This window comes from Gallinula chloropus (genome assembly GCF_964237585.1).
Source record: "Gallinula chloropus genome assembly, chromosome: 14".
Classification (NCBI taxonomy): Eukaryota; Metazoa; Chordata; class Aves; order Gruiformes; family Rallidae; genus Gallinula; species Gallinula chloropus.
The window spans coordinates 8,071,248-8,098,056 of record NC_140099.1 but is presented as its reverse complement, the minus strand read 5'-3'; the positions used below and the strand labels follow the sequence as shown (position 1 = coordinate 8,098,056).

The following is a 26,809-nucleotide window of genomic DNA, read 5'->3' as shown; positions in this document are numbered from 1 at the left end:
CCTCTTAACTCCTTCCACAGGCTTAAATCATTATGGTTTGACTCCTTGTGCCAAGGCCACTGATACAGATATTGAACAAGATTTGTCCCTAGTCTTGTCCTTGAAAAACTTACTCGTTTATTTCCAACCTGGTATCTCTTTAGCCATTTTTAATTAAAGAAGCTCTGTGCGCGTTTCAGCTTATCTAGTTCAATAATTTCCATGCATCCTCCTACATGAGGCTTTACAATAGCCCAGATAGTCATATCTTGTGTGTTTCCATAGGCCACAATTAACTGTAGGAAAATATGTTGCATTTAACCCATGTGTTTCCCTGTTTTTTCCCTGCAAGTTTTGAGTTCAAGAATTTTGTGGTAAATGGCTTCACTAGGGGGAAAAAAAGTTAAGTCTGATAATTTCTAAACCTGTACTGAAATTTTGTTCTTGATGTTAGAAATCTGTGCTCCAAGAATGTTTCTGTTGTTTGTTTTTCTTCTTTAAACCTGCCACTCTTAAGAATTCCAGGATAATGTTCTCAGTCTGGCCTCAGCCAGACAGCATTCATCGTCCTGAGTTTGTGATTTCCTGTTTTACATGCTCATTTCTGCTCTCTGTCCTTTGTTCCTATTCTTTTTTCTATCTTATGTACCAAAATCTAAAAGAAAAAACTTAGTTGTGGTAGTCACATGAGTTTTCATCTCTGCTCTATCCTTGGTGCATTTAAAGCCTCCTTATCTTCGCCTTGTTATCGATGTGGCTATTTGTAATGTTCTTTTAAGTGTCCAGTTCAGTTTCACTTTATGGCAACTCCTTCTTCATATCTCTGCTGATTTAACTTCTAAATCATGCAGCAGATCAGCCCTTTTCTGTCACTTCTTGGGAGGAGGGTATGTTTGTTCAAGCATTTTTCTAGAGTCATTGCTCATCTCCTTACATCTGGAGTCCTCTGCTATGAATTTTCCGGTTGCTTGAGATATGGCTTTCATATTTGCAACTGGAATAAGTTCCAGGACTCTTTCATTTCCATCTTTAGTTTGTCTGCAGGATGGATGATGAGAGCCCAGCCCAAAATTACAGAAAGGGAGAAATGTTTAGCCTTTGGGTGATCAGGGTAACCCGAGGGGGTTGAATTGTCCTGCAAGGGAGTGTGTGGCCTTCTGCTCACTGCAGTGGTGTGGATGGAAGGTTAGCTTCACTGCATGGAGAGCTGCTGTTTGGAAACACACTCTGTCACATCTGTCTAGGAGAGTATTATTTGTAGTCTGTCTGCCCTTTTGAAACCAAGAATCTTCATTGTAGATTGGCTTTTGTTAATTCTTTGACTTTAGGCCATGTGTTTTCAGTTGGAATTTATCAAAGGTTGTTTCCTTTGACAAGTTTTCCATACTTGCCAGCTAATCTACAAGATAAAACTACCTTTTGCTGTTACTGAGGTGGTTGGAATCCCAGCCAAAAATATATGGATCCATCTGTTCGTTAAAGGCTTGTTTTCAGTTAATAGCCAGGAAGTTGAAGTTTCCTAGTGAGACAGGATTCTTTCAGGATCCAAGTCTGACTCCAAGGAATCTATTGTCATCTTCTTTCTGTTCTTCCCTTGGAAAAAAGCGAAATGTAAGAGAGAGAAAACATTCTGAGTAGTAGCAGTTTGGCCAACTTGCTCAGTGTCTCAACTTCACATTGCTTTAACTCCCTCATTCAGGTCACGTAGGAGGAATGTTTTAAGTCATGTTATTGTGAATGATGAAAGCAAAGTTAATTTTAATTCTACACAGAGAATATCACGGCTGATGGAATGGTGCAATAGTGTAGGTGGACTTGCATTCCTCCAACATTGGCCATAGCACACAGTAGTTGAAGCCATTCCAGATTCACTTTGTTCTCTTTACACAGAGTTTCTGCTTTGGAAGGCAATTTGATGCTTTTTAAACTATGCTTAGTAAAACAGAGGATTTTCTTTCTCAGGCTCGTCAGAGTTATTCTTGAGGACAGGCTCCCTTTGCCTTTGATTTGGAGACCTTATCAAGGCACCTGAAATTGGTCCCTGTTCGGATGGTGGGTTCAAGCTCTCAAAGTCAGTGTTAACACATTGTACTCTGAGTGTTCATTTGGATAGGAATTCTCTAAATTCATCCCTCCTTTAAGGCTATAATTAGTGCACTGAGCAGGCCTGTGAGTCTGTCTTTCAGAGAACTGAGGTGTGTACCTTCCCTCTGTTTCCAGGGCTGAATTTGTTTGCCAATGTCAGAGACCTCTCAGATCATCTGGCACCAGTGTGCAGTGTGAGAGGTGAGCTGTGTTTTGCAGAAACCCAATACCCTAAGACTTTGTGGGTTGAAACAACTTTACCTTTCAAAGATTGACCAGAATGATACAGCTCAGAACACAAATGCAACTTTTTCCTGAGTGGAATGCATTTACCAACCAAACAGCAGTCTTCTGTGGCACGGGTATCCTTGGGACAGTAGGTGACTTTCAGATAACATTATCTGCTGTGGTCTGAGGAAGTGGTCACTCTACAGTCAGAATGGGTTTCTAAGAGGTTGCAGGAAGTGAATAACTTTGTTACCTTCGTGACAATAGTTCAACAGACATAAAGGTAGAGATAAAAATCTTTCTTGGTTTTGTACATAGCTGCCAGTATAAAAGTACCTGTTGCCTAATGTGTTTATCTCTTGTTTGTATTTTTGAAGTGATTTCTCAAGGTTTTGCAGTGGAATTTTGCCTCAGGCAAAAGTGATCTTTAATTTCAGTACCATACCTTAGAAGAAAATAGTCCCCAAAGCAAAAAGTATTCTTAGATGGCTTCTTGGTGACATCTCATCTTATCTTGCACCTAGAAGGGCTCAAAATAAATCTTGAGTCTCAGTGTCAGAAAGCACCATATCCATCATATAATTCTGTCATAGACCCAAGTGTTGAACAGTGTGTTGTTCCTCTCTTACCTTCTCCATCATGAGGATCCATCCATGTGTTTGTGCACTTGAATGTAGGGATATAAACTTGCTTTGATGTTAAGTTATTCTTTATGTCACCAAGCTGATGTGATGACAAAGATAGCACAAAGCTGTGCAGGGAAACGGGAGCTGTGGTATGGGAAGGAGTGGTATTTACTGTTTGTTTGAGCCAAAAATTCAAGGGGAACTGAAAGCCCTTGCTTTGCACCAGTGAGGTATTATAATCAGCTGAGTTGCAGCATCTTGCCTTTTTGAGAGGCACCATCTCCTTGGCTTCAGTAGAATTTCTTCTGGTATGTTTAGTCTTTAATTTAGAAAGGAAAAATACCAATTGGCATGTAATTCTAGAAAGATTCCCATTTCCTGTTCTAACTTACCCTGTATCCAAATGGCATTGTGCTGAAGCTTGGAATTACTCTTAATTGCCTCAGATCTTCAGGTCCTGACTAGTTACCATGATACTGAATTTCTCTTTTGATGATTTTGTCACACTTCTGGTTTGTTCTTTAATATTTTTGTGCAGTATTTACTGAAAAGGTGAGAACCAGTGAAGGAATGAACTCGTCCAGATTGTTGTACTGCAGCCAATATGTTTTTGTTGATGCACAAGTGATCTGTATTTTCATACCCATCAGGGAGTAAATTGATACAATTGTCTAGTGAATTTCCAAAGGTGAACTTAGTTCTTCTAAAATCTATGTGGAATTACTTTTGCTTTGCTCTGAAATCTCTGGTTTTAGAAGCATCTTCACAAACTGCCTGTGTCCAGTCAGTACTGTGTAATTTGTTGTGTAATTACACTGTGTAAATATTATCTGTAGGCACACTGCTCTCTGTCAGGGCACTGTCTGGTATTGGAGTTTCCACTGTAATAAGCGTGATGGTTTTAATATCAAGCAGAAGACCAAGCGAGCTTCTAGTCTTAATATGCTTAACATACTAGGGTTTTTCCATTCTACTGTTTAGTTTGTTGCAGAAGTAAATTACACTTTAGTTGTTAATTTCATGTGGTTTTAGTTAAATACAAGTACATAATCTGATGAAGAAACTGGAGTGGTTTCTGTGTGATTTTTAATGTTTTCCATGTCTGTTACTGCGTTTGACTAATGTGTAATATAATAACGCTGCCCTGTTCATACAGAAAATACTGATTATGAACTCTTCCTTTAGGTTGCCATAAAAATAATTGACAAAACACAGCTGAACCCAACTAGCCTACAAAAGGTAGGTTTTTATGTTTCATCTTTCGATTTTTGTTCTGTCTTGTTTCATTTCACCACTTCCTTCCGTTAACCCGGAACACCCGTGCTAGAGACTCTGAACCGTCACATACCTTGCACACATCTGACTACTGTATTTAATAACTGGTGTTTTAAGAGATATTTTTGACATCCCTGCACAGTTGTTCAGGATGAACTTGTACAGAGCTGTAAACTGAGAAAACAGTGGTATCAGCCACTTCCTTTGTCTCCCAAGCGTAGCTAACTGTGTAGAGAGGACGTTCGTGGTTTGGTGTCATGCCCTCATGTCTCCGTGCTGGTCATTTTGCTGAACTTACAAATCCAGAGCTTATGTTCTGTCCTCTTAAACTGGCCTTGGAAATAACTGCCTCCAGACTGAAGGCTGAGCAGTATCTATGCTTTTCATGTAGTTTGCAGCAGGAAAGGTGATGCAGTTTTATGGAACAAATTGGGGCATGGCTATTCTGGTTTCTTCCCTCCAGCCTCAAATGTTTAATGTGCTGTTACAGTTGTATCGCCTTATCTATTTCAGTAAGTAGTGATAAACCCTACTCTTTCATCAAGCAAACCAGTCTGCTTTGGAGTGCCTGCAGGAAGTACATTTAAATGTCACTTTTACCTCGGACTTTTCTCTGTCCTTTTAAGTGCTGCAGTCAAAGGCTTTTATTTACTTTTGAATACTTTGATAAAAAAGCTCCTTGCAATATTTCTGTTTGAACGAGAGGATACCCAGAACTTACTTGCAAACAAAATGAAATAGCATAACCAGAGTAAACTGGGGAATATACACATTGGTTTTTATGCAAATACTCAAAAGATCACGTGACAAGATGTTTTTATCAAAATTAATGGTGCAAAAGTAAATTGGAAAAACACACAAGTTCTTACATTGTATGGCTTACTTGAGAGGTAAAGAATAACCTATAGAAGAAAAGCTTCATCATGTGAGCAGGTAGCAACTACCTGCTTAGTCTGTAGACTGGCTACAAGTAGATAATGTGGTCTTGATTTTCTCAGAATATTTTTTATCTTAATGCCTGAGATCATTGGTAGTTTCTGGGCATGCAGGGATGAGATGAAATGCAATGCAAATTAGGTAATGTGGTAGATCAGATAAAATTGATTGTGTGGTAGATCTGTGCAACTTGGAATAGTTGAAAAATATTGTTACACTTGGAAGAAAAACAAAAACTCTGTGATATGAAAGGGGAGGGGACAGGGCATGGGAAAAATGGTCAGAGAAAAGTAGAGAGGCCATGCTTTTAGACAAAAATATAAAGTCTTTATCCCTCAAGTGGTGTTATCTTGAGATAGGGCCGTAATGCTAGCTTGAGCTCATATTAAGGTACAAAGCAAACCTTTCACGCATGGCAAAGCCACAAGCTGGAAGTGTGCTTGGTGGCCCTTTAGTTCTTGGGTTTCAGCCTGCTCAGTGTTTGCTTGTGTCTCCTTTGTAACTTCATTTTTATTTACAATTTAATAAATTAGAATATAAAGTGTGGTTTGTAAATTGATCTTGTCTACCACTGGGATTCTTAAATGTGAGTCTGGAAGATGAGCACAAAATAACAGGGTAGAAATTGGATTGAATTCGGGGGGTGAGATTGCTGATGTGCTCTCCTCTCAAAGTCCATTTGTTATGTGAGATTTACCAAGATATGTCAGTGTTCTCAATTCAGAAATTGAAAGTAATTTTCTGCTTGTCATAGTAAGCAGAGTGAACGCACAACACTTACCAGCTTTGCTTGATGGGGGCTTTTTTTGCCCCTTTTACCTCAGCACCCCTCAAGTGCATTTGAAGCCAGCTGTGCACATGCCTTGTAGATGCAGGGGAAGCTAAGATGGAAGTGCTTCTGATCTTGCACTTCTGGAGAGAGCGATAAAATATTTGAGGTATGGTGGGGAGGGAAGGGCTGCACAGAGAAAAGGGTGTGGTATATCGTGCCTCAGCTGTGGTGTAGCTGCATACCCTAGTCATCCTTAGGTGGGGAAACAAATGGTGATGAAGGCTGCTGGTTCTGATTTCTTTGTATTACATCTTCCACACCAATACTTCAGCTGCCAGCAAGATGTTAAATGTTGTTAAGGACTGGATTTGCTTTCTGGAGCTGTCATTCTGAGTATGCCCTTGCAGTGAGCTGGAGGCAGCTGCAGTCCTCACAGCTCTGTATTGAGCAGCACAGCTCTCCAAAGAGTCAGGTTTCTTGTCTGCTGCTGAGGAAGTCTGTGGTAGCTGCATGCAGCCACTCATAACTGTTTTAAGACCTAATGACTACTCTGCTGCTCGTGCTTAGTGAAGAGGAAACTGTAACTGGTACTTCCCTGGTTTGAAAGAAAAGGGAATTCTTAGAGATTTTTCCCATGCTGGTGGTGTTAGTCATAATTACTGTTCTCCACAAATGTACTTGTGTACCCGGTTCCAGTGAATATTGATCTCACTGGAAGCAAGAGCTGATGCTGCTGTAGTTCACTTCCTCCTATACCAAGAAGAAACTAATTGGGTTTTCTGGTCTCTTGAATTAGCACTGCCATTAAATGCACTTTGTTGTTTTTTTACCAAGCCCATGTAATAGCACTAAGTCACTTCTCATTTTCCTTTTTTGGAACTTGGCTCCTCAGCCAAATATTTTTGTTCATTATGTGCAGATGTTTTGCCACTTGTTTGGGCCATTTTGTTGTTAAAGCTTTTTAGAGTCCTTAAACATCACTTTTAATATGGATCGTGTCCTTTCTGACCATGGGTCAGTCACTATTTTAAAAACAGCAAGAAAAGGATGAGAATTTAAAATGCCCAGGCTTTTCTGTTTATAGCAAGTAATTTTTTTTCTGTTTTCAAGTTGTCCTTTGTTTGAGGCAAACTGTATTGTGTACAGGCTTCCTGCTTGAGGCTCCTTATTATATACAGGGCAAATTTCAGTGAGCAGTTATCCGGGGTAGCCTATTACACAGGTAAAGCTTGAGCTGGCTTGGGACAATATATGGTGAAAAGACCCCTGCTTGGGGAGAAAGGGGACCAGGATGTGTTGATGCCCTGTATCTGACTTGATTTTTAGCAAATGTTTTTAGTATTTTTAAAAATACTTTTTAACTTAAAATCTTGCAATAGGTAATGCAGGAAGACTTCCTATCTGTCCTTCAGTGTGCTTAAAGAGAGTTGTCTCAAAAGATGAGTCCTCCTTTTCCTCCACTCCCTTGTTGTTTCAGATGTGTCAGCATAACAAAATTCAAGATTATTACTCAGCTTGTATATCTGCTTCCATTGCTGGTTTGTTAGGAGGTTTTTTCCCCTCAGTTTGTCAGCTAGCAGCATTAATTAAATGTAATTCTTTTTCCATATCTTAACATGGCTCACAGTCAAAGGACCAGACCACAACAAAGCTGAAAGCCATTTGTTTGGCAGACTTAAGGATGTTTGTCTCTGCCTAGAAACATTTAGGGAGCTCCTGTTGACGGAAAATGAGCTATTCAACAAGCTGGGAGTAACTTTTAATCTCTGTATTAGAAATTAAACTCGTATGCACTATTTTCAGTTGATTTTCTGCCTTTATAGTCTCATTATGACAAGTTTTAAAACTAAAAAAGAAAAAACCACCAACTTTTTCTTCATTGAGAACCTTCATATTATGTCTTCTGATGCACACCATCTGCATTCCTGGGCCAGAGAACCTCAGATGTGTGGGTTTTTACATCTGGCTCTTTGCAATTAATTCTACTGTGTAATCATGATTCTTACTTCATTTGCTAGAACTTGATGCACATATTTTCATTGAAAGGTTTGGAACTAATCTAAAAGCTCACCTAGTTTCACCCCCCCCTGCCCTGGGCAGGGACACCCTCCACTATGTTACCCAAAGCCCTACTCAGCCTGGCCTTGAACACTGCCAGGGAGGGGGCTGCCACAGCTTCTCTGGGCAGCCTGTGCCAGGGCCTCACCACCCTCACAGGGAAGGATTTTTTCCTGATACCTAATCTAAATCTCCCCTCCTTCAGCCTAAGGCCGTTGCCCCTTGTCCGATCACTGCAGCCCCTCTCAGCTTTCCTGTAGCCCTTTCAAGTACTGAAAGGCCACAATAAGGTCTCTCCAGAGCCTTTTCTTTTCTGGACTCAACAAGCCCAACTCTCTCAGCCTGTCTTCAGAGGAGAGGTGCTTTGTGGCCTTCTTTGGAATCACTCCAGCACCTCTATGTTGTTATGTTTGGGACCCCAGAGCTGGCCACAGTACTTCAGTAGGGTCTCTTGAGGGAGGAGTAGGAGAAACCTGTCCTTCGACCTGTTGGTCCCATTGCTTTTGATGCACACCAGGATACAGCTGACTTCTTGGGTTGCAAGTGTATATTGCAGGCACATTGTAAGATTCTCACCCCCAAGTCCTTTTCACAGGGCTGCTCTCAGTCCATTTTCTACCCAGCTTGTAGTTGTGTTTAGGATTGCCCTGAATTCTGTTTTTGGGGAATGAAATCAAGGAGGTTTTTTCCAGCATATTGTGTGAAGATTGCACAATGTTTCATGTTGTATTGTGTTCTATTTCTGATAGAGGAATACAGTGTCAAGCTTTTGCAGATATCTCTGTGGAAGTTGCTGTCTGTGTCAGAATGCCAAACATAATATTTAAACTGACTAGGAGAGGAGCACAATCTGAAGGGCATTGAACTAAAATTCTAATAAAGAATTTGGTGGTGTTTGTGTGCTGTTCTCAAGTATTTTTATTTTGAACTTCCTCTGAGACAAAACGACTCTTTTTTTATGAGCTTCAGGTTATTAATGCAGAGTAGTTGCCTTGTGGGCCAATGATATATTTAGACCAGCCCAAAATGTGGTATAAGCCTGTCTTTATCACATTAGACCATCAAAGTGTGCAATGGAGGAAGTAGCTAGCTCCAGCCAAGTCAGCACACTTTATTTAAAAAAAAAATAATTGAAAAATGGATATATTAATTTATATGATCATACTGTGAATTGTAGCCTCTTTCTTACTGTCTTACTCTATATAGCCCTTGGTTGACTTGTTTGGTAGCACCAGTTATGACTTTGCCTGTATTCCCATGCTTAATTCTGTGAAGGTGCTTTTTATAGGTGGGTGAGGTGATGATAAACAAGCTAACAGCTGAATAACAGCCAAGGTCTTCATCTGTGGAGTTGCCCCTGGTAAGAGCCTGACCCAGTAGGCTTTATCTGAGCGTCAGGGATGGGGGGTGTCAGCAATCAATTGAGTGAATTGAGCAAACTGCCTTCAAAACTTTAAAAGCTGACCAGAGGCCTTTCAGTTATATAAGCTGTTATTAAAAGCGTTAATGGAGTATTCAGGATATATCAGACACCAGTTCAGCTGAACTGAATGAAAAATAAGTTAAAAAGTAGCTATAGATTCAGCTGCTTTTAAGTTTCTGATGATGGGAGTTAGTGAAGTAGCCTACAGTGTCAAATTATGTATGAAAAGCTCCAGAAATAACTTTTTTTAAAAAAAAAAATGGTGAGAGGGGTGTGCAATTTACTGAACTCTGGGAGAGAAAAAGAAAACAGACATGCCTGGGTTTTGAAATTGTTTTGCAGGGCCTGAAATTTACTTGATCAGTCAATCCTAATTGCATTTAAGTGGCTTGTCATCTGGCAAAGTGTCAGACACAGATCTGGATAATGATAAGAAGATAATTAAAAGCATTAAAAGGGAGAGAAGCCCTGTTGGGCAGAGCAATGAGGATTGCTCCCCAAATCTTAGCCTTTACAGAAAACAGAGAATGGTTGGAACAACTGGTCTCAAGTTGACAAACACCCCCTTTATTATATTTTTTTATTTTAATCCCACCCCCCTGTGGGATTTTTTATTAAAAGACAGAAAGGCACAAGGATTTTGTTTTGCTGACCTTGTTTTGTGTTTCATGAGTTTCACTCTTCTTTTGCTTTTATTGAGCAAGTACACCTACGGATTTTTGAGTCATTAGTAATACACAGAGAAGTATTAAATGTCTTCACTTATCTGAAATCTGACCTGAGGCCAATCTTGCAGCAGCATTTCTTGCTTCCTTATGGTTAATAACAGTGTTGTTATCTCTTATTACAGAAGGTTTTTTCTCCCATGGCTGTGTTCCTGCAGAGCTGTGGGCTTTTCGTTCAGCTTCAGTCTCTTTGCATTAAGTATGATCTGTTACATTACTGGTCTTCCTGTAGAAGCTGGTGTTAGGTTCATAGTAAAACCACTTAATTACTCCCACTTTTTGAAGCATGCTGTTAGAAAATAATCAAGGCTTAAGAATGTGAGCCCACTGGAGTCTTGGGAAGCATGGGGGAGCTGCACAGGGAGAACAGCTCTGTACTTTATTGCCTTCTAGCGTGCTGCCTAAAAAGACAATTCTTGGGGTTCTCAAAAAAAAAAGTATTTGCACTTCAGGGTTTTCTGTAATAATTTATCTTGGGTATTTTCTGGGAGAAGAAGGAATATTTTTACTTCATTTGCTATTAACTAACTGTTAAAAGCAATGCTTTATATTGCAGTAATGTCTGTGGCCCTTATGGGTTTATCATAGACTCATTTAGGTTAGAAAAGACCTTTAAGATTGAGGCCAGCTGTTAACCTAATGCTGCCAAGTCCACTCACCATGTCTGTAAGCATCACAACTACACATCTTTTAAACACCTTCAGGAAATTATGCACATCTTAATTGTCTTTCTCAGAATAGTGTTTTCAGAGGTGAAAATAATATTAACAGCAGATGAGTAATAGGTTTTTCTTTCATTTGTTAAATGTCACTTGTTATTACCGTCCAGTTGCAGGAGGACAGTGTTTACTCTCTGTCACAGGCAAAGATGGAACTATTTGGAAGAAACTACTAAAGCAAGACCCTTTTCATGCAGTGATTGGTGTTGGGGGGGAGTAAGATCCTTATAAATCAGTATGTGGTCTCTGGATACAGCACCATTGATCTGACATTATCCTGCAGCTTGAAATGGGCAGCTGTACTCCCTCACCATCCATCCTGCCAAAATAGTTGTGCTGGAGTGAGCAAGGGAGCTGTAAGAGAAAGCTTGGAGATGGAGTGTTTTTATTTGGGGGAGTTGTGTTCTGTGAGATTTGCTGTTGAATCATTCCTGGATGAGGAATGGCAGTCTGCAGTAACACCAATGTAAAGGGGAGAGGTAATGATCCTGTTGCATAGGAAGGTGGATGGTGAAGAGGGTGGGAGCAGGCTGATCCCTTTGAGACTGTACCCCTGAAGTAATGGTGTTTCTTCTCTCTGCTGGGGATTGTTTAGTCAGGACAACACGGTTTGTGTTCTGCCCTACTAATTTTGGCAAGTACATTGTGTGTTGTACTGGCTGAACAGGCTTGGAGGCTGGATGTCTGGCAGCAAGAATCAGTAGAGCTGTGATGACAAACCCAAGACTAAATGCTGCTGTGCCTCAATTGCTGTGCAGGAATGCTTCTGAAGGGTCAAGGGGGAACCTGGCCTGCCTGTCTCTGCTTAATCATTCCTCCTTGCTGGTGTAGTTGGATAACACACGTTTTTGTGCAACAGAAGCAGCTGTTTTTCACTTGTGAGTCCCTGTTGTAGCACAGTAAGTCCATGGGTTTAACAAAGTACTGAAGTGTGATGGTTTCATACCAGTAATGTAGTGTCGTGCTCTTCAAAAGGTGCTTTGAAAGGAGTTCATGTAACTTTGGAGGCAGTGTTCTCTCTCTGTGATGGAGTGAAACATTGTGTGAGATGTACTGGCCAGCAAGCAGCTGCATGGGGTCATAATGATCCTCTGTCCCCAAAAGTCTGTGAACCACAGAGCTAAGGTCACTTAACGCCTGGGCTATCTGGAGTGCTCTGTGGGTGTTTTCAGGGTTTTGAGGGTTGGTTTGTTTGGGGATAGTGGTAAAAGAAGCAGGCATTGAACTCTTCCCTCCAGTAAGTACTTAGTTCATGAATTTCATTGAAATGCTATTAGTAATGTTTGTCCTTTGTGTTTAAAAAGGTATATCAGAATGATCAGGCATTAGGAAGAGTGGCTGATACCCATTTCACTAACTTATTTAATGTTTTCTGTTTATTTCAGCTCTTTAGAGAAGTAAGAATAATGAAGATACTAAATCATCCAAATATAGGTACCTTGTTTCTTTTCTATCATTCCAAACTCTGGAGAAATGTTAGCTTTTTCACTGTTTTCTTGTGTTATGAGTTTAAAAGATGATTCTTCACTAGGGTGTTGATTTACTATAAAGTAGCAGTAACAAATGCTTTTTCAGAGCTGTATATTGGAGAGAAAAAAAAAACCCAAAGCATACACAAAGCCCTCAACATTTCAATGCCTTTGCACAAACTGTTATTTGCATAGCTAATTGATAATTTTGCTTAGTTTGAGTATAACATCGATTTTGATGGAATTCAGGCTCTCATTAAAAATTAATATATACCAAACCCAAGCAGCAGCCAGGAAATTGTTCAGGATTGTACATATCAGTGATGTAATATTGTTCCAGGACCGCTGGCAAGCTGACTCATTTGTCACCATGTATGCCAGTTCAGTGCATAAAAATGGCTATTGCTGATGCTCAAATCTGTGGAAGTTCTGCTTGATTGAATTCCTTTTCCCTTGTGACAGAGGCAAAGTATTGTTTCTCCAGAAAATTACGTTCTGTATGAGATGACCAAATGTGTTTTGCTTTGGAACATTAGATGGAAAAAGCTTCTTTCAAGTAATAGGCAGATATTGTCAAGCAGATGGGTTTGGTTTGGTTTGTTTTCTGACAAGAATTCTCTGTGGGGTTAACATAACGCTTCTGCAACTAGTTAACTGATTAATAAATGGCTTTCTTTTCTAGTGAAGCTATTTGAAGTCATTGAGACTGAAAAAACTCTCTATTTAATAATGGAATATGCAAGTGGGGGTAAGTACCTCTGCTGCGATGGTGCATGTAAACCAATGGCCAAGTGGGAGAAACCACTTGTTTTCTTTAAAGCTTTAGTCTCTTTTTCAGTGAGGATTAATGCCATGTTAATGCAAAATCTTAAGCAAATTACCTTTAATAATCTCTGAGACTTTTTTGGACAACATAACAATAACTTTTAAAACCAACTTCTGGACTTCCTGCAACTTAGCAACATTTGGTTTGTTTTCACATCTCAAATTTAATGGGAATATTGATTCAGCCATCAATTGCTCGTCTGTAACAAATGCCAACCTTTTCAATTTGCAGTATTTAAGCTCCTTACCTTTGGTGTCCTATTTTATAGAAGATACTGACAAAAACATCTTCAGATTAAATACTTGAACTGTTGTTTTCAAATGCATGAGGCACTGCAACTTCTGTTTTTTTAGAGGCCGGTGACATTTGACATGTCTTAATCACAGACCTTCAACTGTCAAGAGTTGTGAGGCTTAGCCTTATGCCATTCTAGGAGGAGCTTAAACGTTTATTCCCCATTAAGCAGGGGGAAGCATGCATTATGCAATGTCAGATATTTTCATGAGAGATAGAATTAAGGTATGGGCTTAAGTTACTCCTTGCTGGCTAAAACCTAATAGGACTCCATTTGTCAATGTGACCCTTTAGCATCAACAGCTGGGAATCTCAAATTGTTGAGGCTTTTCTTAAGTTTTGGGAGGGAGGGAGAGACACTTCAGAGAAAGATCCATGTTGAATTCTGACATAAGATGATGTGAAATTTCATGGCTGCTTATAGATCAGTGAGGATTCTCTACCTGCCTATCTTTTCTTCTAGCAGCTGCTTAAATACTCAGCCAAGATTTGTCCAAACAGAAACTAAGTTGGTAAAATACTGTTAAAATACTGGTTAGTACAGGTGTTTGTGGAGGCATCTCTGCTGTTTGATGGTACTAGACTTAAAAGTGAAGTCCTATTGCCATCTAGTGATTAGCTTCTGGGAGGTAGAGGGGCCAGTGGCTCTCTAAAGCAGTGAGGATCTGTCTTAGGGTAATGGAGAGAGATATCCTGTACTGGACTAAAAGGCTGTGAGCACGTACTCTTTGTAAGTGCTGTGTTGTGCAAGACAGGAATGGCTGCTAATCTCCATGGCAGGATCAATTCCCTCTATTTCCTCTTTATCAAGATGCTGGTCACACATGATATATATGAATTCCATGACTGCACGATGAAAGAAACTATTGCTACATCTGCACCACTTTGCATAAATTGGGGGTAATTCTTTCTCTGGTGTCATTTACCCTGAACTGTGGAGAAGTGTTCAGGTTTGTTCATTCAAGGTTTTTGAAGAAACAGCTGTGAAGTACAACTGAGAGTTACCTGTTGAGTAGTGGATAATAGGCTACAGAGGGGGAAGTAAAGCTCTTTTGTAGAAAATCCTAACACTGGTCAGTTGTTGCTTTTCCTGCTGCATGACTCTGGGGTTTTAATTCAAATTTGGTGGAGTTGCTTCTTCTCAAAAATAAATGAAGCTCCTGAGCTCTTTCCTTTTGAGGTGTCCATCAACAAAATGATGTTCTCTTGCTCAGGGAAAATATTTATATATTTGATCAACTTCTGAAGTTTTTATGAATTTTGCATATTAGTGAAGACTTTTTAAAACTGCATACTAGTCTGTTTGTAGGAGTTCTTATAACTGTTGGGTTTTATTAAAGACAATCTCCTGTGCTCTCACAAACAAGTCAAGAGTTTTGGGGTACAGTTGGCTGCACTTAAAGCTCAGATGTTGTAGTCTGTATTGATGTGCCAGAAAATGACTATTGATTAAAGGGGAAAAAACCCAAAACACAACAAAGCTTTAGTACTGCTTTAGTAATCTCCTTTGTTGTCCACACTCACACATTGGGCTTGTTCTGGAGTAAGCTTTCTCCATGTATCTTAAGGAACTGATGGTTGTATGATGGATTATGTCAGTGTGTCCTGCAGTGCTCCTTACTGTGACCTTCCATGTGGGTGCCTCCTCCAGACCTAGGTTACAGCTCAGATTTCTGATTTTGTCTGGGATACACTTGCACACATGTGCAAAGACAAATTCTAGTGCTAGCATGAGAATATTTACAAGTATCATCAGATGTTCTCATACATGAACCTTTTTGTGGAGCAAAAGAAACCCTTGTGAGAGAATCTGAAGATACATGTCATGTTTATTTACAAAACAAGTATGCTGCTCAGGTTCTATCATACATAATTGGAAGGACATAGTTCTTTTTGTCTATTTCTAGTCATTCATTAAGTCTCAGCATTTTCTTGTGTAAGAGATGACTGTGTAGTAAATTGCACAGCAGTTCTACTTCATTCTCTTGAGCTTCATAAACTTGAAGTACAGTCATTGTAGTGAAGCTGCTGTGGGCAGCTACTAGAGAGGAATCTCTAGATTCTTACCTTGGCATTAACATCTCTTATTGTTGAATTGTAGGGGAAGTGTTTGACTATCTGGTTGCACATGGAAGAATGAAGGAAAAGGAGGCTAGAGCTAAATTTAGACAGGTATGTATAACATTCCTATACATCAGCTTCCCTCCTACCCTCCTCCCATCCTTTTTAGTGCTGAAGTGAGTAAAACGGCTGTCCTTTGCCTTTGACTTCTGGCAGCATTGAGCATGTTGTGGACTTTTAGCCCTGAGTGAGGAAAAAACTTGGGTGGCAGTAGCACTTCAGAGGGATTAGTAGTCTATTCGGTGGTGCTAGTTTCTTTAGTGCTGTCTGCCAGCATGTCCAGGAGTGCCAGAACACAGTGACTGCTTGGTTTGGAAGTGCATTCCGTTCCAAAATGCGTTTCCTCTGGGTTGATTTCATATACCCTTAGTTCAGCTGGTCTGGAACATTTTGGAAGTTACTCAGATCTAACAGACTGCGAACGGGCCAGTTGCAAACTGCAGGCAGTGCATGTACCAGGGATCTGTTCACATCCATCTGCTTACCTGAAAAGATGGTGAAAAGTTTAATAGTTGCTCTAAAAAGTTACAGAACGCTTGTTAGTTTAGCTTGCTTTGATAAACTAGCCCTGCAAAGATGTTGGAATTTCATTCACCTGTAAAATTAATTTCCATTCTAGAATAAAGCAGTATGAAACATAACCAGATATTTTTGCATGACTAATTTCATTCCAAGTCTGCTCTTGTAGCCTCAAGAGTTTGATTTGCAGGTCTGACTTATTTTGTTTTCTGCTCTTGTGCAGAAAGTTGTGAATACCTACATAATTTCCATTCCTTGTGGTCACTTGGGTAACCTAGATAATGTTGTGAAAAGTAGTAAATATCAAAAGTATGCTCCTGCTTAATGACATTTTAAAATAATAGGGACAAGAGTGGTTTACTGAATGAAAAGTGGGGATTTTTAAACTGGTAAATTGTGTCAGTGGTATGACAGCCTCACTGTTGGAAGGGGAGGCTCTGATAGCTTCACTTCTTACACATAGCTATAAAAAAGTACAAGAAATTTGATATATGAGACTTCAGGAAATTAATGACTTTGACAATATGTCTTGTAAAGAAAACTTGTTACACTCCTCTAGTGTGGGTAGTGTGACCAGCACAAACAATTTTGGAACTGGGAAACTGTGCCACAACTGTTTTCATCCCTCTGTCTCCTATAGTAAGAATGGTGTGAAAGCAGCGTAAGCAATAAGCTCAAGAGTAGCAGTGAAGGTAGAGAAAAATAGAAGTGTATTTAATCTAGCATCAGGAGGCAAAAGCATTTCTGTGAAATCTTTGTTCCTTTGTTTTCCTCTCTTTATTGTGTTTACCCTCTTTAATCTTTTTTTTTTGGGGGGAAAACCCCCACAAAACCAAGAAACAAACCTATTAACAACTGAACAAAACAACCCTCAAAAAAGCAGCTGCAGACTTCAGATCCCCAGAAGTGAGTAGTGATTCCTAGAGTTCTACAGCTTGATAGGAAGGAAAACTTTCCTTCCTCTTTTACAGAATCTTTCATGTCTCTTTAAAGCTGCTTCCCTCCCTTTCATATTCCATCAGGTAGAGAACTTTACTTTGTGACCAAGGGTTTCTGGCATGTGTTCTGTGCTGTGTTGGAGTAGATGTGAGGGGTTGTGGAGCTGTCGTTCCCACTTCAGTCATCTCTTCTAAATCCCAGCCTTGCTCTTTGTAATGTCGCTTGAAGAGCTTCAGAGTAACTTGAGAGGGTTTGCTGTTCTCTCTCAGATGTGAATGTTGAAAACTGCTGGTATGGTTCTCCATTCTTTGTCCTCAGTTTCTTTTATCAGGAGCTGGGTGGAAAAAGATCTTGCAGTAATTCCATTGAAATTGCATGTTTGTTCAACAATTACCTATTTTTTCTCTATCCATTCGACTCCTCTAAGGTAAAACTTGTGGAAACAGGTCAGACGTGTTTTACAGGTACCCTCAGTGCTTAATGTTACAGGATAATGTGAGCACTACAAGGTATTTGTAAGCTCATTTTTTCAATAATAAATGTGAAGATGAAAGACCAAGAGTTTTTCATATTTTCAGCTTGATTTTGTCATTGTTGTTTGTACTTTAGTAGACTAAATACCTCACTTAAATCCACTGAAATACACAGGCAGATGTTTTCAGTCTCTCCCCAAAAGTCTTGTCTCCTGGCACAAACAGCTGTGCTCTGTCCTCCCTCCGCAACTGACTTCCCTGCTACCAAGCTCAACCAATTTTAGAGGACCTTGATCTTGCAGATAGGCTCTTAAGAGCTTCAAAAGCATGACCACCTGGAAAAAAGGAGAGAACCCAATTAATAAGAGGACTGACCTGAGGAGAGAAACTACAGCACGAGCTCGTTACACTTTGCTAGAGAGAGGAGCATGTGCACGGGACAGAAGTCTGGCAAGTTTGATCAGAGCTTGGCATTTGTTAGACACTAGGACTCTGACTGTGGGATAGTGTCAAAGGAAACTAGAGCTTGCTGGGTTTATAGGTCTCAAAACTCTTCGTTTCACCTTACTGTGGTCCCAGAATAGCTTTGTATAGCTTTTAACCTCTGTTGGAGGGAGAATGCGCTCTCTGGACCTTTTATCTGATTCAGTGCAGCTGTTCTTGATGTTAGACACTTATGACATAATAGGGACTTTATTATGTGGGGGGTTTTTTTAGTTTGTTAACTGGCTTAACAGACGGTGGCTCACTTTAAACTGAAGAAACACTTGTGCCTTGGTGCTGAGCTTAGTTCTCTTAGGTTGTATTATATCTTGTTTTCAGATCATGTTTCTTCTTTCAGTAGATGTGATTTCTGGATCAAGCACTTGTGTTTTATCTGAGGAGGCACTTCCCCTGTGACAGGCAGAGATCAGATTTTGATAATCCTCCCCTCTTTGCTCATTAAAAAAAATACTTAGTGGCCATTTTGTTACACATACTTAAGTTTTTTAGCAGGAATAAAGAATGTAAAAGACAGTGATCGTGTTATTCCAGTCACGCTCGACAAGGAACAGAGGAGAGGGTGCAAACACTAAAAACACAGCCATGCTCTGCAGTTCTCCATTTCAAGCTCCTTTTGTGCAGCCATGTGTGAGAAATTCAAATCCAGAACACTTTGCATTCTTAATGTCACCTCATTTTTCTTCCCCTGTTACAGGCTTCCAAGCACCTCTGGTTCACTCTTACCATCCTTTTTCCATAGAAAAACCTGCCCATCTGGATAAAAATTAATACAAAAATGGAAAGTCAAGACTCAGGGCAGAGGGTCTCCCAAAATTCATGTGTATTAATTCCTTGGCTTCCTTTTCTGCAGCAAATTAGATCTGGCCTCCTTCACTCTTCCCACTGTTTCCCTGCAGAAGCAGTTTAGAGTTTTTAATGCTGGTGAATGTTAGGACAGATCTTGGCAAATAAGAAAAATAAGTTCACAAAATATATCTTACTTGCATGTTCCAATTCAGGAATAAAATACTCATGGCCATGTGCAAGTGACCTTGAGAGGTCACTTATCTGTACTTTTGTCATTTAATCTACATGAGGAATGGCTTCTCTGCCTAGAGATAACTTGTTCTAACTTGTTCTTTAAAACCTGTGATGATACAGATTTTTGAAATCCCTCACAAGAAATGTATTTCAATGCTCTGATTGTTACCTCTAGCAAAGAGACCTGCTGTTTCATCCTCTCCTCTCCCCACCTGCCAAGCATCAGCAGATTTCTCACACCCAAATAGGTTGGGGTTGAGGGGACTGTCAATAGAAACAGTGACGGAGGGTGGAAGACAAAAGAAGTCAGTCCAGAGCAGCCATGCTTTGTGCTATTTTTCATTCAGTTATGACTGCTGTTCTTCAATTATTAATGTCATACACATTGCTTTATTTGTCTTCCATTTAGATTGGACTCACTTCTGCAGTCTCTGTGCTATCCTCTTGCAATGCAGAGTAGTTCAGAAGCATCTCCAAAGGAAACTACTCATTGATCATCTGCTAGACCTTCCGCTCTTAGTCAGAGTGAAAGCAGTTTAGGAGCCAGTGGGATAGGGCTGTCTTTGCAGTCCTCAGTAAAGCTTGTCATGCTGACAGCCTTGGAAGCACCTCCAGAGTGAGCTTGCCACTGATGCTAAAATAATAGTAGCAGACAGAAAAGGAAGGCAAACCAAAAGGATGGTACAGGTGATGAGGTGGGAGAACTTGGGGGTTTCAGTAACTGTAAAAAGATGAATTCAGTCTGAAAGAGGGACCCAATACAAAAAGGAAAAAGCAAAAGCTTGGTCAAAGTCTAAGGAATGTAAATACTTCAACTTTTCATAGATTATTTGGTTTCTAAGGTGGCATTTTGCACATATACATGATTGAATAATATAGGGGTGCAAAGATCAAAACATCATTGGTGCTTAAGTTTCAAATGCAAAATTGACTGGTAGGTCAGTTCTTTGACCTGCTAAGAAGGTTCCTTTCACCTACTCTGAATACTGAGAGAACTGTTGCTTCTTACCAGTACCTTACACTAATCTGGGTGGTCTGATCATGAGTTACTTTTTTATCCCAGTAATAATACTTCATCTTCCTGTGTTGAAAGCCTTCTTAATCTTGAAGGAAGAATGGAAATACATTTATTTAGGTGTAGTTGTTAAATATTTTAAGAAGTCATAACATCTGCCTCAATTCTGACTGTGTAGGCATGACAACAAAATCTATTTGATCAGGTAACAACGAGAGTTTATCTAGCTTTTCCATACCTGTAGAGTTGTGCATTGCTTGTGACTCTAAACCAATATACTAGGACACTGTTCTATGTAAGTAGCTCATATAGTTTGCTATATAAAGCAGGAAAAAATATATTTGGAAATTATGATGGAAGAAATTCCTCTGTTACACTTGAGACAAAGTTTTTTCCATTGAACTTGCTACTCTTGTACAGTATACAAAATGCAGTAAACTGTGTGCACTTAGACAGCAGACCTCTGTCAGATGCATAGTTGCTTCTCACTGCATAAGCTTTGACAAACAAGCTGTTTCCCAGTTGTTTCTCCAGTAGCTGAGCCCATTTCTTACCCTTTGCTCTCTATGCTGCTGCATGAAAAATCACCTTTGGAGAGGGACTGGAAAACTTCAGTCTGGAGGGAGAGCTTTTATAGCTATATACAGTACTGGAATGGAAATACTTCAGTAACCTTTCTGAAAGTCATTGCTTCTACTGGTCTATAATTAGCCACACAGGAAAAACAAAATCCTCTTTCAAGTATAGTAGAAACCAAATAGATCAAATAACAAACACCTAAGTTATTAGCAGCTTTTCCCCAAATATGCTGGCCACTAGTACTTGGTTACGTAGCTCAGAGTGGGTAAGTACATGTCAACTTCAGTAATAAATGTTGAACTCTTGATTAAAACTCTTGTTTCTTTGAGATGTCACTTACATAATTGGGTTTGTTTTCTATCCAGATAGTATCTGCAGTGCAGTATTGCCATCAAAAGCATATTGTTCATAGAGATCTCAAGGTGAGTGGAAAAAAGTGTGAATGTGTGTCAGCTTGTGTACCTGTCAGTGAGCTTTATTGTGCTGATAAAATGCAGTGTGTATTAAGCTTTCTGACTTGGGGTTTTTGTGTGTGTTTATAACAAGTCTTGAGGAATGTTGATGGTATAGAACCATTTCAAATGAAGAGAGGATTTGTAAGGCATTTAAATACAGGAATTTAATGGCTGTCACTCATCAAAGTGGATGCAAATCAGCATTAACTGAGAGATCTTTGAAAAAAACCAAAAAGGGTAGTTGGATAAAGATATAACAAGTTTTGGTCTCAAACAGCACAAATTACCAGTGATGGTGAAACAGAAGTCTGGCTGCTTTGTAGCTTGGCTTGAAATGGTATATCCCTCCTTTAAACCACACTTTTTATATTAATAGTGTTGGCATATAACTCGTTCAATATACCATAGCTTTGTAACTCAAACAAAACACTACCACTGACAACAACAGACCCACTTGAAAAAAGTTTAAAGGTTATGTGTATTACCAAACTTCTGCAAGAACACCACATAAAACATGGGTAGTGTGACTGCACCTTTTTTTCATCTTAATAGATGAGTAAGTTACAGTAGCTCAGGTTGCATTTCTGCAGAGAAAACAGATAGGTGGTAATAACACCTTTTTCAGGTAGCATAACAGCTCCCATACTCTGAAGCCATTGTAGAGAGACTTTTAAAGTAGGAGATTTGTGAATGATAAACCAAAGCATGCCTAAAGACCTTGCAAGGAAGGATTTGTTAACTGGTATTTCAGCTTTTTGGCTTTTAGGAATGAGGAAAAACAGACAATGTCATTCTAAATCAAATATTTTAAGTTAATCTTACAAACCATTCTTTCTCTTCCAGGCTGAAAATCTATTGCTAGATGCAGATATGAACATTAAAATAGCTGACTTTGGTTTTAGTAATGAGTTTACCGTTGGAAATAAACTGGACACCTTTTGTGGCAGCCCACCATATGCTGCTCCAGAGCTCTTTCAAGGGAAGAAATATGATGGACCTGAAGTAGATGTTTGGAGTTTAGGTGTTATTCTTTATACTCTCGTGAGTGGATCTCTTCCTTTCGATGGACAGAACTTAAAGGTGTGTTTTTGTACAAGATGTTGGGCATGTCAATCTAATGTTTGAAGTGAGATGCTGCTCACTACTTACTGTTTCTCTTCTGTTACCAAGGAACTTAGAGAAAGAGTCCTAAGGGGAAAATACAGGATTCCTTTCTACATGTCCACAGACTGTGAAAACCTCCTCAAACGTTTTCTGGTGCTAAACCCAACAAAAAGAGGCACTCTAGAGGTAATGGTGCATTAGAAAACTAGACATTTTATGTTGCAAACTGTATTTTTGAGCTGTAACTTCTTACTTTCATACCCTTCCTGACTTGTTTCTTTGGAGTGGGGTCACAGGGTGTGGGTGTTGAGTAAAGCAAGTGACACTTCTTTTTTTTTTAAGATTTTGTTTACTGGTGTTACAAGACACCTGTCTCCACAGTGACTTTCAAAATGAATGTGAGACTGCCCTGCATATGTCATATAACTTTTTCTGATGGTTACCTTGTGGGTTCCTGCATTAAAGGATGATCCACCAGGATGTTGTCCACATTTTTAAATGTGAACTGGAAGGACTGTCTGCTAGCTTATGATGTGGTTGCTCTTTGCCTGCATTTTCTACCATCATGGGGGAGAAAGGCCAAAAAAAAAAAATCCTGGGAATCTGTAGTCAAGCCAGAACCTATTAGACTTGTGAGAGTTGTCACGCTGCTCCTGGTGTGTGTTACGGGCTTTTAGCTTCCAGCTATGTGCTAGAATACGATCAGGAAGCAGCTTGGCTTGATGTGCATAGTTGATTCTCCTCACTGGAGCAAAACAAAATTGAATAGGTGCTGGGGCCTGTTCTGCAAAAGAAAAATTAGAGAGGTAGATTGGTGGATAGGAAATCATTCGTTCAACAGCTCGTTCTCTTTGCTGCTAGGTGTGTTGTACTAACAAAAGCCTTTCTTCTGTAGCAAATCATGAAGGACAGGTGGATCAATGCAGGGCATGAGGAGGATGAACTTAAACCTTTTGTTGAACCAGAACTAGACATCTCGGACCAGAAAAGAATAGGTATTCAGTTCTTTTTCAGAATATGATACTGTTTGCTTGATGTGGGTGGTGTTATTTTTTCTTCTATCATCCTGTATTTGTTCACCATTTAGAAAAACTAATCTTCTCATTCCAATACCTCATCAAGCTTATGTTCTCATACTTAATTGTTTTGTTTAATTCTTTAAATGTTCCATTATTTTTCTTGAATTTAAACACTTGGCCAACCTAAACATTAGAGTGTTTGTTACTTACAGAGTATATGTTTGGTTTTAGATATTATGGTAGGAATGGGATATTCTCAAGAAGAAATTCAAGAATCCCTTAGTAAAATGAAGTATGATGAAATCACAGCAACATACTTACTCCTAGGAAGGAAATCGTCAGAGGTAGGTAGCATTCTTCCAAATGCCCCGAAACAAAGGAATCAGACAGTGTCCTTAACAAAGTTTGAAGCAAAAATTAAGTCAGTTAACTATAGGCATTACATCCCTGCACAAAAGTCCATTACACTTAAACATTATATTATTCTAATCATCAGGGTCAGCTCTCCAAATGATGCGGTCTGTTCTTCCCCTGATGTGAGTCAGTAAAGTCCTGCCCTTAGGCTCCCCAAAACTACCCTGTTTGATCAGCAGTTACTCCTCTCAAAGGCTTTGTATGGCAGTTGCTGTCCTCTCTAGTCTATGAGGTTGAGTGTGAATGTGCCAGCTGTAAATATTTTAAGAGGACCAAGAACCAGGACCGATCAACCTAAAAAAGTGCTTGCCTTGTAAATTACTATCCGCATATGATGCTGAGAGGGCTTGGCATCAGTAAACTGCTCTTGCTTCCTCTGCTGGAGGAGTTGGTGTGGTGGCTTCTACTAAATGTATCTCCTCTTCATGTTAAAATCTTAGAGAACTTTGAGGAGACAGTAGGAATAGATTTTTCTTTATCCAAATGCCCTTTGAGGAGCTGCAGATTCCACTGAGTTTAACCAAAGACAGTTGCACAGGAATCTGAGAAGTTGGGGCCTCTAAGCAACTTCCCTGCTATCACAAGATTTCCTGTGTACCAGAGCCATCTTCTGCCTTCCTGTTGCTGTGCCCATAATGTGGTAGATGTTTAATATGTTTTGTCTGAACTCCTCGTTTTAATTTTTTCATTTGTATTGTAGTTGGATGCAAGTGATTCGAGCTCCAGCAGCAATCTTTCACTTGCCAAAGTTAGGCCAAGTAGTGACCTTAATAATAGCACTGGACAATCTCCTCATCACAAAGTTCAGAGAAGCATATCTTCTAGCCAGAAGCAGCGGCGATACAGTGATCACGGTGAGCAGTTCTCATTTTCAGTGTTGCAAAATGTAGTGACTTCCAGTTCCCTTCCGTTTCTGAATTTGTCTCCATCCCCCAAAGGTAAGGAGGGTGACAACAGTGTAGTTCACAGCAAGGTGGTTAAATAACTTAATAAATAATATTTTTTTAAAATTAATTTTGTTATAAAGCCTTCAGAAACAATTTCTAGGGGAATGCTGAATGCCCCAACTTAACTCTCTTACTCTGCCTTGTGTTGTCCTTGCATTCCTGACTGTGCTGGGAAGGTCTTGTTACACAAATTGAAGAGAATGTTGCAACCCTCTTTCATGAAAAGCACAGTGCTCCTCCCCCAAGCTCTAGTATGTGTTCAGCTTTTGTTTTCTTTTGACACTAGTAGGTCAGCTTGTGTCTGAAACTTGAAGAAATGTCAGTTTGCCAATATTTCTTGTTTCCTGTTTCCTGACAGTAGTGTCACTTGATTGTCCTGCAGGAATTAAATTTCTAAAGAACAGTGACTCAGACAAACTTAGAACTCTTCTGCTTAATGAGTGTGCAGGATAGTAGCTTAAGGTTTTCTAAATATCTTAAACATTAATCTTCCTGCTCAGACACTAACTCATAAAAGGAGTCTCTGTTTGGGTCTACTTTTGAATACTTCACGTGCATTCAGAGGTTGTTTTCCTTGGGGAGTATCCTGGGGTGATGGTTAACCTATGTTAACCATCCTGTGATGCTTATTTGTATACATGTTTTTACCTGTGTGTGCATAGATACATGCGCTTTTTGACTCATTATTAAAACGCTAATGACAAAGTTAATCTGTGTTGATGTATCCTCTTCTGAGAAGGTGCATGGTGCCTTGTGGTATGGGATATGCCATTGGGGCAGCTGGGGTCAGCTGTCCTGGCTGTGTCCCCTCCCAACTCCCTGTGCACCCCCAGCCTACTCACTGGTGGGGTGGGGTGAGGAGCAGCAAAGACCTTGGTTCTGTGTAAGCCCTGCTCAGCAGTGACTGGAACATCCCTGTGTCACCAGCACTGTTTGCAGCACAAAGCCAACCCTCAGCCCTGTACCAGCCACTGTGAAGAAAATTGAGTCTCTCCCACCCAAAACCAGCACACATCCCCACAGACTTTCCCAGTGTCCAGGAACATATTAAAGCAAGAGGAGCTGGTGGGAAACTGCCACTGTTGCTGCCTGTTCCAGAGGTGTGGTCTGCTGGCCATTAGTGCTGCTAGTGGTCACCAGGTTGTGTCACCAGGTACCTGTCCACAGAGCTCTGTTTTTCTAGAAATTGGCTTGAACAGTGTGTGCCAGCTTTGTGCTAGTGAAGGTTCATCTGGTTTGAATGGGACAGTCACTTACGTGTCCTAAAGATGACTGCAAGGTCGCTGCAAACCAAAGCAGTGTCAGTACTCAAACACCAGAAGCCTTCATGAGATTCATAATGTCTTCATGGAAATGAAGTTGCATTTTAACCTGTAAAGGTTGTGTTTTTCACAGTATTTTACTGTCCAAAATCCATGTATCTTGATAATTTAATTACCATTTTGTGACTTTGATTCTCCCAGTATTAATTATTCTGTGACTATATTTCCATTTTAATAAAAAATAGCTACTAGACTTCTGAAAAGACAAATAATTTTCCTGTTTCTTTTGTGTATTGTTTTTTAAGCTGGGCCATCCATCCCCTCAGTAGTGGCATATCCCAAAAGAAGCCAGACTAGTACTACAGACAGTGACCTCAAAGAGGAAGGAATTCAATCAAGAAAATCCAGCAGTAGTGCTGTTGCAGGAAGAGGAATTGCACCAGCTAGTCCCATGCTTGGAAACGCCAGCAATCCCAACAAGGCTGATATTCCTGAACGTAAGAAAAGTTCAGCTGTCCCTAGTGTAAGTAGAAACACTTACTTATCAAAACCATGAAATGTTTCTGAGGGCTGTAAAACCTGTTAAACCTGTAATTTATCAGTGTGCTTTATTTTTTTCATTTGACAAGAATAAATGTAGGTATCTCATACTTTTGCCTTTTCCCCCTTTGCATCAGACAGCTACTCAAGTTACTTCTTAGTATTCTTGAAGTAATTAGTTGGTATTAATAATTAGAACTAGTAGCTGTTAGCAAACAGGCATAATCTGGGTATTAAAAAAGTAATTATAACAAGAAATTCAACCCCTGAAACTTCATGAGAGTTATATTATTTCTGATATCACCAACTGCTCTTCTGTGGTCTCTGTACAGAAGAACAAAATCTCTTTTTATTCTCCTGTTTCATATCTATGAGGAGCCACCTAATCTTTGCTCTCAAACAGGCTATTCCAACTCATGTATTAAGATTATCAAAGAATTGTAGCTCTTAAAACTGTTCAAAGATGTATTTCAACCTGTATTT

At 39.7% G+C, this 26,809-nt stretch overlaps 1 protein-coding gene across 5 annotated transcripts in view; it reads left to right on the top strand.

The window, feature by feature from the left end:
• The window catches only part of MARK3 (microtubule affinity regulating kinase 3), a gene marked incomplete at its 5' end in the record, with an annotated part of 62,573 nt that overhangs the window by 15,296 nt on the left and 20,468 nt on the right, over window positions 1-26,809 (top strand). For all 5 annotated transcript variants that reach the window (XM_084270575.1, XM_084270574.1, XM_084270573.1 and 2 more), the window contains 11 exons: window positions 4,104-4,157; window positions 12,212-12,260; window positions 12,978-13,043; window positions 15,517-15,587; window positions 20,951-21,007; window positions 21,884-22,120; window positions 22,211-22,330; window positions 23,040-23,139; window positions 23,395-23,507; window positions 24,278-24,431; window positions 26,092-26,309. In XM_084270575.1, the coding sequence (XP_084126701.1) occupies window positions 4,104-4,157; window positions 12,212-12,260; window positions 12,978-13,043; window positions 15,517-15,587; window positions 20,951-21,007; window positions 21,884-22,120; window positions 22,211-22,330; window positions 23,040-23,139; window positions 23,395-23,507; window positions 24,278-24,431; window positions 26,092-26,309 (1,239 nt within the window). The remainder of the gene's footprint in view (window positions 1-4,103; window positions 4,158-12,211; window positions 12,261-12,977; window positions 13,044-15,516; window positions 15,588-20,950; window positions 21,008-21,883; window positions 22,121-22,210; window positions 22,331-23,039; window positions 23,140-23,394; window positions 23,508-24,277; window positions 24,432-26,091; window positions 26,310-26,809) is intronic.